We start from the raw sequence: 16,429 nt of genomic DNA, 5'->3' as shown, positions 1-16,429 counted from the left end.
TTCCCTAAAACGGGGGTGGAGGTTGCAAGAGGCACTCGGTGTGCCATCGGCAGTCCGTAATCGAGTTGGCTGACTTGTTCGTGAGCGGGAACAAGTGCCGCACAATCGCTAAGAGAAGCTTCCGAAAGAGCGATTGTGACAGTTGGTATCAGAGCCAGGTTGGCTTATAGAGGGAAGATCAGTGATCATGTCGGCGACGAAGAACCTGAACAAGTCCCATGTGGATAGATTGGTAGAGATGGAAGAACAAATGCTCTACCTGAGAGAGGTCCCAGATAATGTTTGTTTTCTTGAGACTCGGCTACAAGAAGTTGCCGAGAAAGCTGATGGAATTGATGCGGTGGTAGGCCGCCTAGACGGATTACCCGTCAGAGAATTGATGATGAGGGTAGAGACCATCGAGACCAAGACAGTACGGTCCGGCAGCTTTGAACGAGGCGATAGCTCCTCGGGCTCTGTTGCCCACATAGAGGAGCGTGTCGAAGAGCTGGACAGCTCCCAAAAAGCAATACTTCAGATGGTAACCGATTTATCTGAAGACTTTCGATCGGCCCTGGATGTCGTCAGAGCCGAGATAGCGGATGTGAGTGCTAGGGTGAATCTCACCATCCGAGCGGTAGGGAACCAAGCCCCACCTGGGGGAGCAATGGCAGTGAGCCGAATAAAAATCCCAGAACCGAAACCCTTCTGTGGGGTGCGAGAAGCGAAAGCCCTGGAAAATTTTATCTTCGACCTTGAGCAATACTTCAAGGCGACGAACACAGTGACTGAAGAGTCGAAAGTCACAATAGCAACGATGCATCTAGTTGAAGATGCGAAACTATGGTGGAGATCACGATTTACAGACATACAGGAAAGACGCTGCACTATTGATACTTGGGATAGATTGAAACAAGAACTTCGTTCGCAGTTCTTCCCTGAAAATGTCGAGATCTTGGCTCGACGAAAACTCCGAGAGCTAAAGCAAACAGGTAACATCAGGGACTATGTAAAACAGTTTGTAGGACTCATGTTGGACATACGAGATATGTCTGAAAAAGACAAGGTCTTTTGCTTTGTGGAAGGGCTGAAACCGTGGGCAAAATCAAAACTATATGAACAGAGAGTACAGGATCTCCCCTCTGCTTATGCGGCAGCTGAACGGCTGTACGACCTTAGCACTGACTCACAAGATGTGAGGAAACAATCAACTTCCTCCAATGGGGGAAACAGAAACAACCGTTCCAGTCCTCCCAGACCTGGGGGAGGAGACAAGAACACAGGGGGGGACCGCAAATCATCCCAACCGAGATCAGGAAACAACTGGCAGGGGCCGCCACAACAGCATAACAATTACAATCGCCCCCTATCTTGTTTCATATGTAGAGGGCCACACAGGGCGGGCGAATGTCCAAATCGAACTGCGTTCAATGCTTTTCAAGCCACATTGGCCTCTACCTCCGAAGACAAGGCTGAACTGGAAGAGACGATAACCGAGCCAGCGGCAGAAATTGAGAATCCCAGGATGGGGGCATTGAAATTCCTATCTGCACTTCAGAAGAATATGGGAAAGGCGACGAGCCACTAGAGAAAGGTCTCATGTATGTAGACGCTTGGGTCAACCAAAGATCGGGCAAAACCACTATGGTTGACTCTGGGGCTACCCATAACTTCATGGCTGAAAGGGAAGCTCGCCGCCTGAACTTGAATTGGGAAAGAGATGCAGGGAAGATGAAAGCTGTGAATTCCGCAGCCCTACCAATTACGGGGATAGCGAAGAGAACTCCGGTGAAGTTAGGAGACTGGAAGGGCTTCGTTGACTTCGTAATTGTCAAGATGGATGATTTCGACGTGGTACTGGGGATGGAATTTCTGCTTGAACATAAAGTCATACCAATGCCCCTCGCCAAATGCTTAGTCATTACCGGATCTACACCGACCGTAGTCCAAGCCAATATCAAGCAGCCAAATGGGGTGAGAATGATTTCAGCCCTCCAATTGAAGAGGGGCCTGGCCCACGACGAACCCACGTTCATGGCCATCCCGATAGAATCAGTTGAGTCCACTGAAGAGGAGATCCCCCAAGACGTTCTATTTGTCTTGGAAGAGTATCGAGACGTCATGCCGAAAAGCCTGCCCAAGTCCTTGCCCCCACGAAGGGGGATTGACCATGAGATTGAGTTGTTGCCAGGGGCAAAGCCGCCTGCCAAGAATGCATATCGGATGGCCCCGCCAGAATTGGCTGAGCTTCGGAAACAGTTAGACGAGTTGTTAGAGGCAGGATTTATTAGACTGGCAAAGGCTCCTTATGGAGCCCCAGTACTGTTCCAGAAGAAGAAGGATGGGAGCCTCCGGTTGTGCATCGACTATCGGGCCTTGAATAAGCTCACCGTCCGCAAAAAATATCCCCTTCCTATCATCACTGACTTATTTGATCAGTTTCACGGTGCTAAGTATTTCTCGAAGCTGGACCTACGGTCTGGATATTATCAGGTTCGAATTGCTGAAGGAGACGAACCTAAGACGACCTGTGTCACGAGATATGGAGCCTTCGAATTCCTCGTGATGCCTTTTGGCCTCACCAATGCCCCAGCAACGTTCTGTACCCTAATGAACCAAGTGTTTCACGAATACCTCGACAAATTCGTCGTAGTGTATCTTGATGACATTGTGGTCTATAGTGCCTCGCTAGAGGACCATCGGCATCACCTCCAACTAGTCTTTGAAAAGCTGAGGAGAAATCAGTTGTATGTAAAGAGAGAGAAGTGCTCCTTTGCCCAAGAGCGCATAAATTTCCTCGGCCACGTGATTGAGTGTGGTCGGATTGGTATGGAAGAGGGCAAGGTGGCCGCAATTAGAGACTGGAGGGTACCGTCATCCGTGACCGAATTACGATCCTTCCTCGGACTAGCCAACTACTATAGGCGGTTCGTAGAAGGATTCTCGAGAAGAACAGGGCCATTAACCGAACTGTTGAAGAAGGATAGCCAATGGAGCTGGACTCCTGAATGTCAAGCCGCCTTTGAGGGCCTTGAAGAAAGTGATGATTGAGGGGCCGGTCCTCGGAATTGCCGACGTGACCAAGCCATTTGAAGTAGAGACTGATGCTTCTGACTTCGCGTTGGGCGGTGTTCTCCTCCAAGACGGACACCCCATCGCGTATGAGAGTAGAAAACTAAATGATGCCGAACGGAGGTATGCCGCCTCCGAGAAAGAGATGTTAGCAGTAGTTCACTGCTTGAGGGCCTGGAGACAGTATCTCTTGGGGGCCAAGTTCGTGGTCAAGACCGACAACAACTCCATTTGCCACTTCTTCAACCAACCGAAGTTGTCGTCGAAACAGGCACGGTGGCAGGAATGTCTAGCGGAGTTCGACTTTCAATTCGAACATAGACCGGGGAAAAGCAACCAAGCGGCTGATGCTCTTAGCCGAAAGAGCGAACATGCGGCCCTGTGCATGTTCGCCCGCCTACAAGCAAGTACGTTGAGTGCAACAGTACGAGAAACTGTCAAAACTCATTTGACAAATGACACAGCGGCGCAGGCCATCTTACAGTTGGCCAGAGAGGGGAAGACACGCCAGTTCTGGGTGGAAGATGATCTACTATACATCAAAGGCAATCGCCTTTACATCCCCAGATCCGGGGAGTTACGAAGGTCGCTGATGAAGGAGTGTCACGACACACCGTGGGCAGGACATAATGGTTGGCAGAGGACTTATGCCCTTCTGAAGCAAGGCTACTATTGGCCAAGTCTTCGAGACGATGTCATGCAATTTACCAAGACTTGCCTTGTCTGCCAACAAGATAAGGTTGAAAGGACGAAATTAGCGGGTTTGCTGGAACCCCTACCTGTGCCCTCTAGACCATGGGAGAATGTGTCTCTCGACTTCATCACCCATTTGCCCAAGGTGGGAGAGTTTGAATCGATCCTTGTTATCATCGACCGGTTCTCGAAATATGCCACGTTCGTCCCAACGCCGAAAATGTGCACAGCCGTGATGACTGCTCAGCTGTTCTTCAAACACATCGTGAAATTATGGGGTGTCCCCATGAGCATTGTTAGCGATCGGGACGGAAGATTCACTGGGACATTCTAGACAGAATTGTTCAGAATATTGGGATCATCACTGAATATCTCCTCTAGCTATCATCCCCAAACTGACGGTCAGACGGAACGCTTCAACAGTATGCTCGAGGAATATCTGCGTCACTTTATCGACGCTAGGCAGAAGAACTGGGTCCAGTTGTTAGATGTGGCTCAGTTCAGCTTCAATAGCCAACAGAGTTCCGCGACTGGAAAAACGCCCTTCGAAGTGGTGTGCGGCAGACAGCCACTCATGCCACACTTGGTGGACCACCCTTATGCAGGCAAAAGTCCTCAGGCACATAACTTCACTAAAGAGTGGAGCAAAACCTCTGAGATCGCTCGCGCCTACCTAGAAAGAGCATCGAAGAGGATGAAGAAGTGGGCTGATAAGAAGCGGAGGGCCCTTGAGTTTCAAGCTGGGGACAAGGTCCTGATCAAGCTACGACCGGAACAGTTTCGTTTCCGAGGCCAGAGAGACCAACGGCTAGTAAGGAAATATGAAGGTCCAGTGGAGGTAATTGAGAAGGTCGGGAGAACCTCATACAGGGTTCAGTTACCCTCATGGATGAAGATTCATCCTGTCATCCATGTGAGTATCCTGAAGCCCTATCATCCCGATCCCGAGGATGAACAGCGAAACATGCTAAGGCGCCCACCGGTCACGATGAAGAGTTCTGCTGAGAAAGAAGTTGCACAAATCCTGGATAAACGTACGCGCCGTATTGGAAGACCCAGACGAGAACTGACAGAGTTCTTAGTGAAATGGAAGGATCTCCCCGACGAAGAGATCAGTTGGGAGCGGGCCGAAGACTTGAAGAATGCAGCTCCAGCCATTGCAGGTTTTGAACAAGGTCGGTTGACGGGGACGTCAACCAATTAAGTGGGGGAGAATGTAACGGTCATGCTTGTCCAGGGCCTGTTGCCCATGGCCGCATGCCCAATCCAACCCCCTTCTAGCTTACTTTCATATCCTGTATTGTATTAGTTTAGTTAGCTTGCTTTATTTACATTTTCGTTGTAAGTGACCACTCGCCCTTTTGCATATGCAAGGGCGCCAGTTGGCTTTTTGTTCAGAATGCACTATATGGGGATAAGACTAACCATCATTTCCTCATACCCGGAGTAGTACTCTATAAAGCCGTTGTTGTTGCTTATTGCTTTCTAGTCTACTACAATCTTTCTTTCTTTATTCACACTCACAAATCTTCTTACGAAAACCTTTTCTCTAAACCCGTTTTCTAAAACCGTTTTCCCTAAAACGGGGGTGGAGGTTGCAAGAGGCACTCGGTGTGCCATCGGCAGTCCGTAATCGAGTTGGCTGACTTGTTCGTGAGCGGGAACAAGTGCCGCACAATCGCTAAGAGAAGCTTCCGAAAGAGCGATTGTGACACCTATCAACCAAGTTGGCCAAGTCCAACCATTTGACCAAATTGAAACGGAATATTAAAATAGAAACAGAAAACGGAATCTATTTTATGTAGTTTTTTAAATTTGGCTCCATTTTTAGAAATGTTTCTCAAATTTTAAAATATAAAAGGAAAATTATTATCAAACAAGTTAATTTCTTAAAAATTAGAAATAGAAACAAAAAACAAAAAACAGGAACATTATTAAACAGACACTTAGTACCCGATTAGTGAAATTTAGACGCTGACAAAATTAAGCATAATAGTACAATAGGTGTAATGTAATGTTAATATCTATTATCAATTTGGATTATAATATCACTATTTGAAGTTTTATATAGTTTAAATTACAATATTGTTTACTCTAAATTATTGGATAAATCGAATTTAAAAAGGTAGAAGCAACAAATTAAATTTTAGAAATAATATGAGAGGACTATTTAAAAAGCAATTGCGCATACGAAAAGTTAATACAAAATAATAACAAATCTAGCCTAATTTAAAAATACTTGCATATGTAACATATTTTGAAGTCCTAATTGTCAGGGATCGATCTATCATTACTTAACATATATCAGCGATAGAAATTATTAATAATTAAGGTTTATCATAGATAAACTCATCTAATAGATCTATCAATGACCAAGGTTTATCAACAATAAACTTATTACTGGTTGGGATCTATTATAGGTGTTTAGCATAGGTTGTGTGCATATTTGTTTACCATTATGTTTATGATATTTTATAGGTTAAAATATTATTTTGGTCCAGTGATTTAGGATCCATTTCATTTTAACCTCTCTATTTTCAATTGTTCCATTTTAGTTTTTGTATTTTCATTAAATTTTAAATTTAGCTCTTCAAAGTTAATTTTTTTATTGAAATTGGTTGATTTATAATACTAACCTCCATGCAAGAGAGATGCTTGTGAATATACAATTTTTTTTAAAAAAATGTCAATAAAGACCAAAGACTAAATGTTTTTTTTAAATCAATAAACTAACAACAAAGACTAAAACTGACATTTGAAATTACAAAAATTAAAATGAAAAAAGATTCAAAGTACAAACTAAAATGATATCGTAACCATCATAATATCGATAAAATATAGGATTTCATTTGAATAACTACAAAAGACTAAAACTAGATATTTGAAAGTACAAAAATTAAAATGAAAAAAGGCTCAAAGTACAAACTAAAATGATATCGTAACCAAAATGTGTATAAGTGATGTTTACTTCATTTACTATTGGGAGATTGGGCTAAATTGTAAATTTGGATGTAGGATTTCATTTTTTTAGTTTAGATAGAAAAGTTGTGGGATCTTTAAAATTGCATGCTCGTTTATCTAAATTCTAAACTGGCTACAGAAATACACGTTTAATTAACTTAGGCTCCTAGAATTATTCAAGAAGTTCAATTAATGTTTCTAAGTGTCAACTAGGATAGATTTAACTTGATCACAAATAAGAAGAGAAAGTAATACCCAGATCCATCTGTATCACATGCTAAGTTGTGCCCAAGTCCAATTGAGATGATAGTATGTAAGCACAAAAACGGTGAGAATTTTAAGTTTGTCATTATTTTTTTACATCATTTGTTTTACTATTCTTCTTAACTTTCTAGCATACCTTAGTTTCATATGTACTTTCCAAAGCTCAACACAAGCATAATGTTTATCTCAATTACCCTTGGTCGCAAACTTTGAGGTCTTTATTGAAAAAAGAAAAAAAGAAAACAAAAAGGAATTTTAAGAACCCTTCATTGAAAAAACAATTCAAATTTGGTATATAATCAATTATATACAACACTCAAATTATTTTGTACTAAGGCTACATTTATCATGGGAAAAATTTTAATAAATCAATGATAATATAAAAAAAGTCTCATTTGATTACTTTTGGTGTTGTTTACTTATGTTTTGTATATGTACTAAGATTTGGAACCCACTTCCATACACTGTTACTATTATTGTTTCTGTCACAATATCAAAATTATAAATTGTCCTATTTACTTTAATCATTTATTTGTAATAGTAACAATAGATGAGATAAATTCATTATTCAAAATAAATATGATAAAAAATAATCTAATTACTTTTGTCATGGTGACCCATTTTACAATAATTAATCAATGAAATCTTATTATGATTACACCAATTGTATTACGAATTGATAAATCCAACATAAGTGGATAAATCCCAAATGAGGGCTAAGCCCACCGCAAATTTTCTGATAAATCCTAGTTGAAATGTTTGTTCCTGATAAAGCAGAAGCACTCTAATAATGGAACACTCTTTCTATAAATTATAATCCATAAATTCATCAGGCGTTACAAAATCATTCGTTTATGTTACACCATGGCTCATGGAATGGAATGAAAATTATAAATGAAACCAAGAGAGAACTCGTCAGCCCATGTTTTCAATAGAACAAACATGGGAACTAACAATAACTCAGACCCTAAAACGAAAATATCACACTCAAAATTTGGTCGCCTCCATGGCAATAAATTTACCGCTGTGCTGTAGGATTTCACTCGAGAGCAGCCCAGTTGTGTTTTTTAAACCGGTCGAGTCTGATCTCACTTGTGAAACAAGCAGGTCCGTAGGAAGAGATCTTAAACATGAACATTCTTCAAATCAGGCAGCTCCACTACTTAGCTGGAGAGTCATTTTTATGTTCATCGCTGCCAACTCTGCAGCCAAGTACTTAAAGACGTAAGGCATTGCCACTGTCTCCATACCTTTACTTGTTTTGCAAGCATGACACGTAACCCTTTTATGAGCCTTCCCCGGGGGAAGCCCACCAATTTCACGCACGGCACGCTTCTGGGGCTGGACGATAGATGATGTAAGAATGCTACCGCAAAGTGAACATACATCAGCAATGTGATGATCAGAACATGTATGAAGCCTATCATGTAATAAGTACGATGCTCCATGTGCTAGCATGGAGTCGCGCTCCATTTCACCAAAACGTATACCACCACCTTTTTTTCTACCTTTGATGGGTTGCCGAGTTACTTGATCCACAGTTCCAGTGGAACGAACCTGATCATAGCAACACAAAAATGAATCGATGGTCTATGTAAACATCAGAAATGCTCAAACTCCTAACAAGATAAAAGTCTCAAGCGCCTACATTGACACAAACAGATCTTGTTGCATGTGTTGAATGTGAAAATAGATAATGATATGCTATTGAGACTTTGGATCTCCAGAGGGTATAAATTCCATATTACAACACTGTTCGGGAGTGATTTTGAAATTGTTAAAATCACTTTTGTCGTGTTGAAACCCAAAACACGTCTTTAATCACTTAAAATTAATAATAATTAATTTTACATTCTTTAATCACTTAATAATTAATTTTGCACTTTTAAATATCATTTTGATATCATCAAAATTGGTTTTGAATGACTAAAAGCGTGTTTTGGAGTGATTTTGAAAATGACAAAAAGGGAATTTAATCATTTCACAACCATTCCCAAACATTGCATAGTAGATCACAACAAATTAATACAATATTTTGTTAAATTTCACCCTACTTCTAATAACTAGATAAATGATAGTATGTAGTGTAGAAGATGCCAAGAATACGGTTAATAAAAAATTAAAAAAAAAAAAAAGTAATTGCAGTGGAATTCTAGGCCACGTAACTCTCTATTTAGAAATGTATTGACCATTTTAGATATTATGGTTTAATCACAAAACATTTTTATGCGTCAGCATCTAGACCAATTCTGACCCAAGTCGTTGCACTGCCTTAATCGCTACCAAGGATGCATGAAATGGAATAATATTAGATTAGAACAAATATCTATCTTAAGAATAAAATGACGCCAGTGTAACCCAACAAGCCAGTAGTAATTCATTCTTCACAAAGCCAATAATGCTAAGACCTCGAAGCTAATGTGAAAAAAATAATTTAGTAATCGTAAATTTAAAAAAAATGTTTAAAAAATGTTTAAAAGAAATGTTACCTGATATTTGTCAGAAACCATGTGCCGAAGACGCTGATAATATACAGGTCCGATAAAAATTTCACATGTTAGCTCTGTTCCATAAACCCCACTGTACAATACTTCAAGACCATGGTAATTAAATCCCCTTTTAATTAACGTGGAGCCAAGTTCATCAACAAGTGTCTCGGCGTTTGACTCTTCATCTCCAACGTTAGTCTTCTTAACAGAACTCCTAAACGGTGTCGCATTAACAAATTCTCCATTTAAACATCCTCCCTGTCACAAGTGATTGAACTGTAACTACAAGAAAATGGTTTAACAGGCATGCCAAAAGAAGCAAAGAAACACTGCAGAAATCATAATTTCTTTTCTTCCCAACAGAACACCGATTGTTCGTTTTCAACCGTAACCCCCCAACTACACATTTTATATTATTAAATTAACTGAGGGGGCTGTTGATATGGGAACCCCAGCTATTAGGCTGTTCCTTCTGGTTTCTCAATATATTTTCAGGTTTCTTATGAATAAATAAAAAGTTAACTACTCCGTTTCTGGATATTGTTACCTTAGCAGCGACAGACTCCATCAACATTGCAATTGTCATTCTCGAAGGAAAAGCATGGGGATTGATAATCAAATCCGGGCGCATTCCTGTAGCTCCACAAAATGGCATATCAACATCTGGCCATAGCTGGGAGCAAACACCTTTCTGCCCATGTCTACTACTAAATTTATCTCCAATCACTGGATTCCGGGGATGTCGGAAGCGTATATTCACCTGCTCAAATAGAGAAAAGGACGGAGAGCAAAGAGACTTCATCAGACTACTTTTTCATGAAAACAAAACCTGAATTGATTAAAAACGAAGGAAAACAATAAATTTAATACAACCCCAACGGGGTAAGGATTACAGAAAAGGCATCGAGTATCCAAAATAAGACCTGCTTTGCTAATGATCATTGAATCTTTATTTGTAGAAAATACATTTTTTTAAAAACGTGGGAACAAAAAGGGAGGATAAAATATCTACCTATAAAGGTGTTTTTTTCTCGAGATATTGACGTTTCGAAGGAGTGATAGAAGAGATAAGATTGTCAAAAGCTTTGGTCCGACAAGCCTATATAGAGGCCAAGAAAAGTAATTCTATTTACAATCTCAAGTTCAAAAATGCATCTTTTCTATATATATGGAATATACCAGGTTCTCACAGACCACAATTCCCGTAACATGGCCCAAACAAACATAGTCCACAAATCATGAGTTTGCCATGAAGCTCATGGCACAGTAATACTTTATTCAAATCATGAACTGATCAAGTTATCAATATCAGCCACGAATGTTAATAAAAATATATATATAGATTTAAAAACAAGAACAGTTGGAACTTCCTTGCTTTGATAATTGATGAAAGTAAAAGAAGAAAGGAAGATAGTAGCACACACTTGTTTATATGAAAAACCCTAGAACAGGGAGAAAAAACCACGATACAAAACACTTTTATTAATTTGATAATACTGAATACAGGAGAGGCTACTCATAAAAATAGACTATAGAAAACCATAGAACAAGGATAAATTACTAAAATGCCCTTAGGGCTAAACCCTCCTATTTTCAACTCTCCCCCTCAAGTTGGGACATAGATGTCAATAAGACCCAATTTGCTAACACAAAAATCAAAGCTTTGTCGAAGTAACCCTTTTATGAGAACATCTACAACTTGTTGACGGGAAGGAAGGTATGGAATACAAATGTTGCCATTGTCCCGTCTTTCTTTGATGAAGTGTCTATCAATTTCCACGTGTTTTGTCCTGTCATGTTGAACAGGATTATTCGCGATGCTTATTGCTGCTTATTGTCACAATAGAGTTTCATCGAGAGATCACTATCTCGATAGAGATCCGACAGGACTTTCTTCAACCAGATTTCTTCACATATTCCTAGACTCATGACCCTGTACTCTGCTTCAACGTTGCTTCTGGCAACCACTCCTTGTTTCTTATTCTTCCAAGTAACGAGATTACCTCGTACAAAAGTGCAGTACCCAGATGTTGATTTTCTATCAACAACAAAACTTGTCCAGTCAGAATCGTGGTACACTTAATGCACCATTTGTCAGATTTCCTGAACATCAAACCCTTACCAGGTATAGTTTTCAAATATCTCAAGATGTGCTCCACAGCCTTCATATGTTCTTCATAAGGTGCTTGCATAAATTAACTAACTACACTGACTACGTAGGATATGCCCGGTCTAGTATTGGATAGGTAAATTAATTTCCCAACAAGACGCTGATATCTTTCTTTATTGACCAAAACTCTATTATCCAAATCACTAATTTAGCATTTAATTCCACAGGAGTATCAACATGCTTACATCTAGTCATACCCGTCTCTTTAAGTAAGTCAAGCATGTATTTCCATTGAGAAACTGAAATCCCTTCTTTTGACCAAGCTACTTTTATTCTGAGAAAATACCTCAATTTCCCAAAGTCTTTAATTTCGGACTCCTCAGCCATTTTCTCTTTAAGCCTGATAATTTATGTGGCATCATCACCAGACAGGACAATGTCATCCACATAAACAATGAGAACCACAATCTTTCCCGATACTGACCTTTTTGTGAACAGAGTGTGATCTGAGTGCCCATGATTGTACCCTTAAAGACTTCACGAAGGTAGTGAATCTGTCGAACCAAGCTCTCGAAGATTGTTTCAATCCATACAGGGACTTTTCTAGTCTACAGATTCGATGATTAAACTGACTCTCAAAACCCAGGGGATGACTGATGTAAACTTCTTCTAACTCACCAATAAGAAAAACATTTTTCACATCAAGTTGATAGAAAGGTCAGTCTTGGTTCACAGCCACTAAAAAAAGGACCCGAACGGTTTTTAGCTTTGCAACTAGAGAGTTTCTGACTAGTCTATTCCGAAGGTCTGAGCAAAGCCTTTGGCAACCAAACTAGCCTTGTACCTATCAATCGTTCCATCAGACTTGTACTTTATGGTGAACACCCACTTGCATTCAACTGTCTTGTGTCCTTTAGGAAGCGCGATCCCAAGTGTTGTTTTTCTCAAGGGCTCCCATTTTCTCCATAACCGTAGCTTGCCATCAGAATTCCATTGTCATATGTATACTGCTTGGTATCGTTATTGTATCCAGGCTCATAGTAAAAGCCTTGAACTCGAGGGACAAATTACTGTAAGACAAATAACTGTGCATAGGGTACTTCGTGCAAGATCTAGTACCTATTCTCAAGGCAATAACACGATCGAGGAAGGCATCATGACTTTTTATCTCATCTGACCCTTCACCACATTCAATATTCTGCTTAAGAGTTTCCTTTTCTGAGGAATCTTTCACACATTCATCCTTCCTTGTAAAGTTGTAATATTATCACTTTCTCGAGTTGTTTCCTTAAAATTGTTATTTCTAACCACATCTCCATCGCACAATGTGTCCTTGGTACAATTGTCGGTATTGTCAAATATTTCTTCATTCTCACCCATATTACACATATCATTCTCAAAACAAACATCAATATCATTAGAGGTAGGGATATAAGTACCTAGAGCTAATGTTGGTCTGACTTATGGAACGGAGTCGGAGAAGCAACAGGTGGCACTTTTTCCTTCCTGATATTCGTCCTATAATATGTTATCCACGGGACTTATTTGGTAGGGAGGACAGTCTCAGGTTCAGGTAGTAAATCTAATGAAATTGGTGATGTGGACCAATTATCTCTTCACTAGAACTCTCCCCTTGAGGATGACTAATGGGAAAGAAGGGTTGATCCTCGAGAAAAATAACATCCATCAAAACGAAATACTTTCATGAAGATGGGCAGTAACATTTATACCCATGTTGATGGAGGGGATGCCCAATATAAATACATTTCTGAGCACGGGGAGTAAATTTGGTGTGATTAGGACCATGGGCATAGACAAAGGCAACAACCCAAACACCCAAAGAGGGACATTAGGAATAAGGCGGGTGGTTTGGTACGACTCTTTGAACATTCAAGCGGGGTGCGAAATTTTAGGACACGGAAAGGCATGCGATTAATCAAATGGGCTGCAGTAAGGACAACATCCCCCCATAAGTAGGATGGAAGGGAGGTAAACAACATGAGGGAACGAGCAACTTCAACCAGGTAGCAATTTTTTCGTTCAGCCACCCCATTTTGTTGAGGAGTGTATGCACAGGAACTTTGATAAACAATTCCCTTAGATGCGAAAAATTCCCGAAAAGGATTGTTGAAGAACTCACACCTGTTATCACTCCGAAGGATGGCAATTTTCGTGTTGAATTAGGTTTTCCCAGTGGTATAAAACTATTGGAACACCGATGATACCTCTGACTTATCAATAAGGAGGAAGACCCAGGTAAGTCGAGTGTGATCATCAATAAAGGTCAAGAACCAGCGTTTTCCAGTAGAGGTGGTGATGGGTGAAGGACCTCAAACATCACTATGGATAAGAGTGAAAGGTTTAGACGGCTTTTAAGGATGAGAGTAAAACGAGACACGATGTTGTTCAACCCGAACACATACATCACAAGTCAAAGAAGGGACATCAACATTATGAAACAAATGAGGAAATAAATATTTCATATATTGAAAACTGGGATGCCCAAAGCGAAAATGCCATATCATGTAGTCTTTTTCAAAAGTAGAATAACAAGAGGAAATCAAACTAGTCCTATCACAATTCCTAGACGAAGCATCTGCATTAAGGAAATAGAGCCCCCTATCATGCCAGGCAGCGTCAATCGTCGTCCCCAAGCTCAGGTCTTGAAATAACACAACATTAGGTGAAAAAACGACTTGACAACCCAAATCTCTGGTAATCTTACTAATAGACAATAAGTTATAAGAAATTTTTGGAACATGTAACACGTCTTGTAAAGTTAAGCCCTCAAACGAGGAGAGATGTCCCTTCCCTACAATAGGAGCAAATGACCCATCTGCAATCCTGATTCTTTCATTACCAGCACTTGGACAATACGAAATAAATTGATCAGATGAATCGATTAAGTGAAGTGATCCGTAGATCCCGAATCTAAAAATCATGACTTATTACCATTTACACTAATAAGACCAAAAGATTGAATCGTACCCGACTGGGCAATGGCACTTACACCAATAGCACCAAAATCATTTTGATTATTCACCTAAGCTTGGAGCTGAGAACCACCATTTGTTGACTCACTTATAAGAGCTCGTCCAAAACTTGACTTATCATGTGACTGACATCGTCTACCATTTGGTGGTCTACCATGCAACTTCCAACACTAAACTTTAGTATGCCAAGGCTTCTTGCAATGTTCATACACTGGAGGAGACTTTATTGTTCTGTTTGTCACTATCTAGTCCGGATGACTTAACGTTAAACACAGTAGAATCTGTTGGAGAGATCAAAAGATTATTCATGGCACTGGATTTGTCTTCCTCAAGACGAACCTCAAAACGGACTTCCATGAAAGAGGGTATTGGTCGCTGTTCTAATATCTGACTACGTATCACATCGAATTTAGAATTCAAGCCTGCAAGAAAATCATAAACCTGATCTGTTTCCTCAATTTTTTAGTACTATACCCCACCACAAGCCAGACAATCTCACAACACAGGTCCATCTCCTGCCAAAGTAGAGACAGCTTGTTGAAATATGATGTCACATCCATCGTTCCCTGTTTACATTCATGGACTTGTTTACATAAAGTATAAAGTAGAAAAGCATTTTGTATCTTGGAATATAACTTCTGAACTGCATCCCAGATATCCCGAGCAGTCGCAGCATACAGCAGGGGTTTGCCTATTTGGGGTTCCATGCTATTCACCAACACAGATCGAAGTAACGACTCCACTTTCTTCCAGATATGTTCTTGAGGATCACTAGGCCTAGGTTTCGGTATCTCACCCGTTAAATACCCAAATTTATGGCGTCCTTCCAGGCCATCTTTGATAGATTGATTGAGACCACGAGAAATAGTTCTGACCATTCAATTTCTCTCCAATAATAAAACCTACAAAATTTCTCATTGATCCAGACAATAAATTTGCTGTGGGTAAAGCAGGGAAAGAAGTTACCGGATTTTCTGAATACATTGGTAAGTAGGAAGAGAGATTTGAGTGGACTGAAATTGACTAGATATTCATGGTTGTCCCAAGGGCTGCCCCGAGTGCTACTATATGTTGTTGAAGTTGGGTGAATTGTTGTTGGACCTCTGTTGGGGATAGATTTGTGTGGTCCGTTGTGCCCTGAGCCCCTGAAACAGAGTGCATATGGTTGGTGGTGGTAGGCTAGACAGGTTGCTGTCCGAGATAGTGCAACGACAACTCCCCAACTTCAAACCCACTCACCATCAGGACAAATTGCTGGCTGAAGCTACTGGGAACCGAACTCGGCTGGAACCGAAGGCTGAAGAGGAATCAGCATGTCACGGATGCGACGGTTGGGTTGCAATTGCGGTTGGGCTTGGTCGAGAGCTCAAATCGGATGGGTTGCGCTGATGGGGTTCGACTGGGTCGTGGCGCGAAACCCAGTCGCGTCAATCTGCTGGGTCGCGGCGCGGTCAACTGGCTGCTGGTCGGCCCGATCGAACGTCCGGCTAGCTGGGCTTCACTTGATTGGTGGGCTTCAGTAGGGTCGACTGACTTGAGGAGTTGAGGGAAAATCGTTTGAAAATACCGTTCCACGGCAATCTACACAACAACAACTATATCGATGGTTGTGGAGCCATTGTTGTCGGCTGATGGCGATTGTGACTATCATTGGTTTTCTTCAATAGTGGCTAGGGTTTCATCTTCACACTCTGATACCATGATGAAAGTAAAAGAAGGAAGTAGCACACACTTGTTTACGTGGAAAACACTAGAATAGGGAGAAAAAACCACGATACGGAATACTTTTATTAATTCAATAAGGAGAGGTTGCTCATATAAATAGACTAGTAGGAAACTCTAGGGCAAGGATAAATTACTAAAATGCC

General features: G+C 40.8%; 1 protein-coding gene across 4 annotated transcripts in view; it reads right to left on the bottom strand.

Moving 5' to 3' along the window:
• Nucleotides 1-7,757: 7,757 nt before the first annotated feature.
• Nucleotides 7,758-16,429, bottom strand: part of NRPA2 (nuclear RNA polymerase A2) — a 44,472-nt gene continuing 35,800 nt past the window's right edge. For all 4 annotated transcript variants that reach the window (XM_039030093.2, XM_090312940.1, XM_090312939.1 and 1 more), the window contains 3 exons: nt 10,006-10,218; nt 9,459-9,716; nt 7,758-8,526 (listed from right to left, as the gene is read on the bottom strand). In XM_039030093.2, the coding sequence (XP_038886021.1) occupies nt 8,116-8,526; nt 9,459-9,716; nt 10,006-10,218 (882 nt within the window). In that variant the 3' untranslated portion in view covers nt 7,758-8,115. The remainder of the gene's footprint in view (nt 8,527-9,458; nt 9,717-10,005; nt 10,219-16,429) is intronic.

Source organism: Benincasa hispida, chromosome 4, assembly GCF_027475165.1.
Source record: "Benincasa hispida cultivar pf3 chromosome 4, pf3_genome.v1.1, whole genome shotgun sequence".
Classification (NCBI taxonomy): Eukaryota; Viridiplantae; Streptophyta; class Magnoliopsida; order Cucurbitales; family Cucurbitaceae; genus Benincasa; species Benincasa hispida.
Note: the sequence above shows the minus strand (reverse complement) of the source record. Positions and strands in the feature narration are given on the sequence as shown.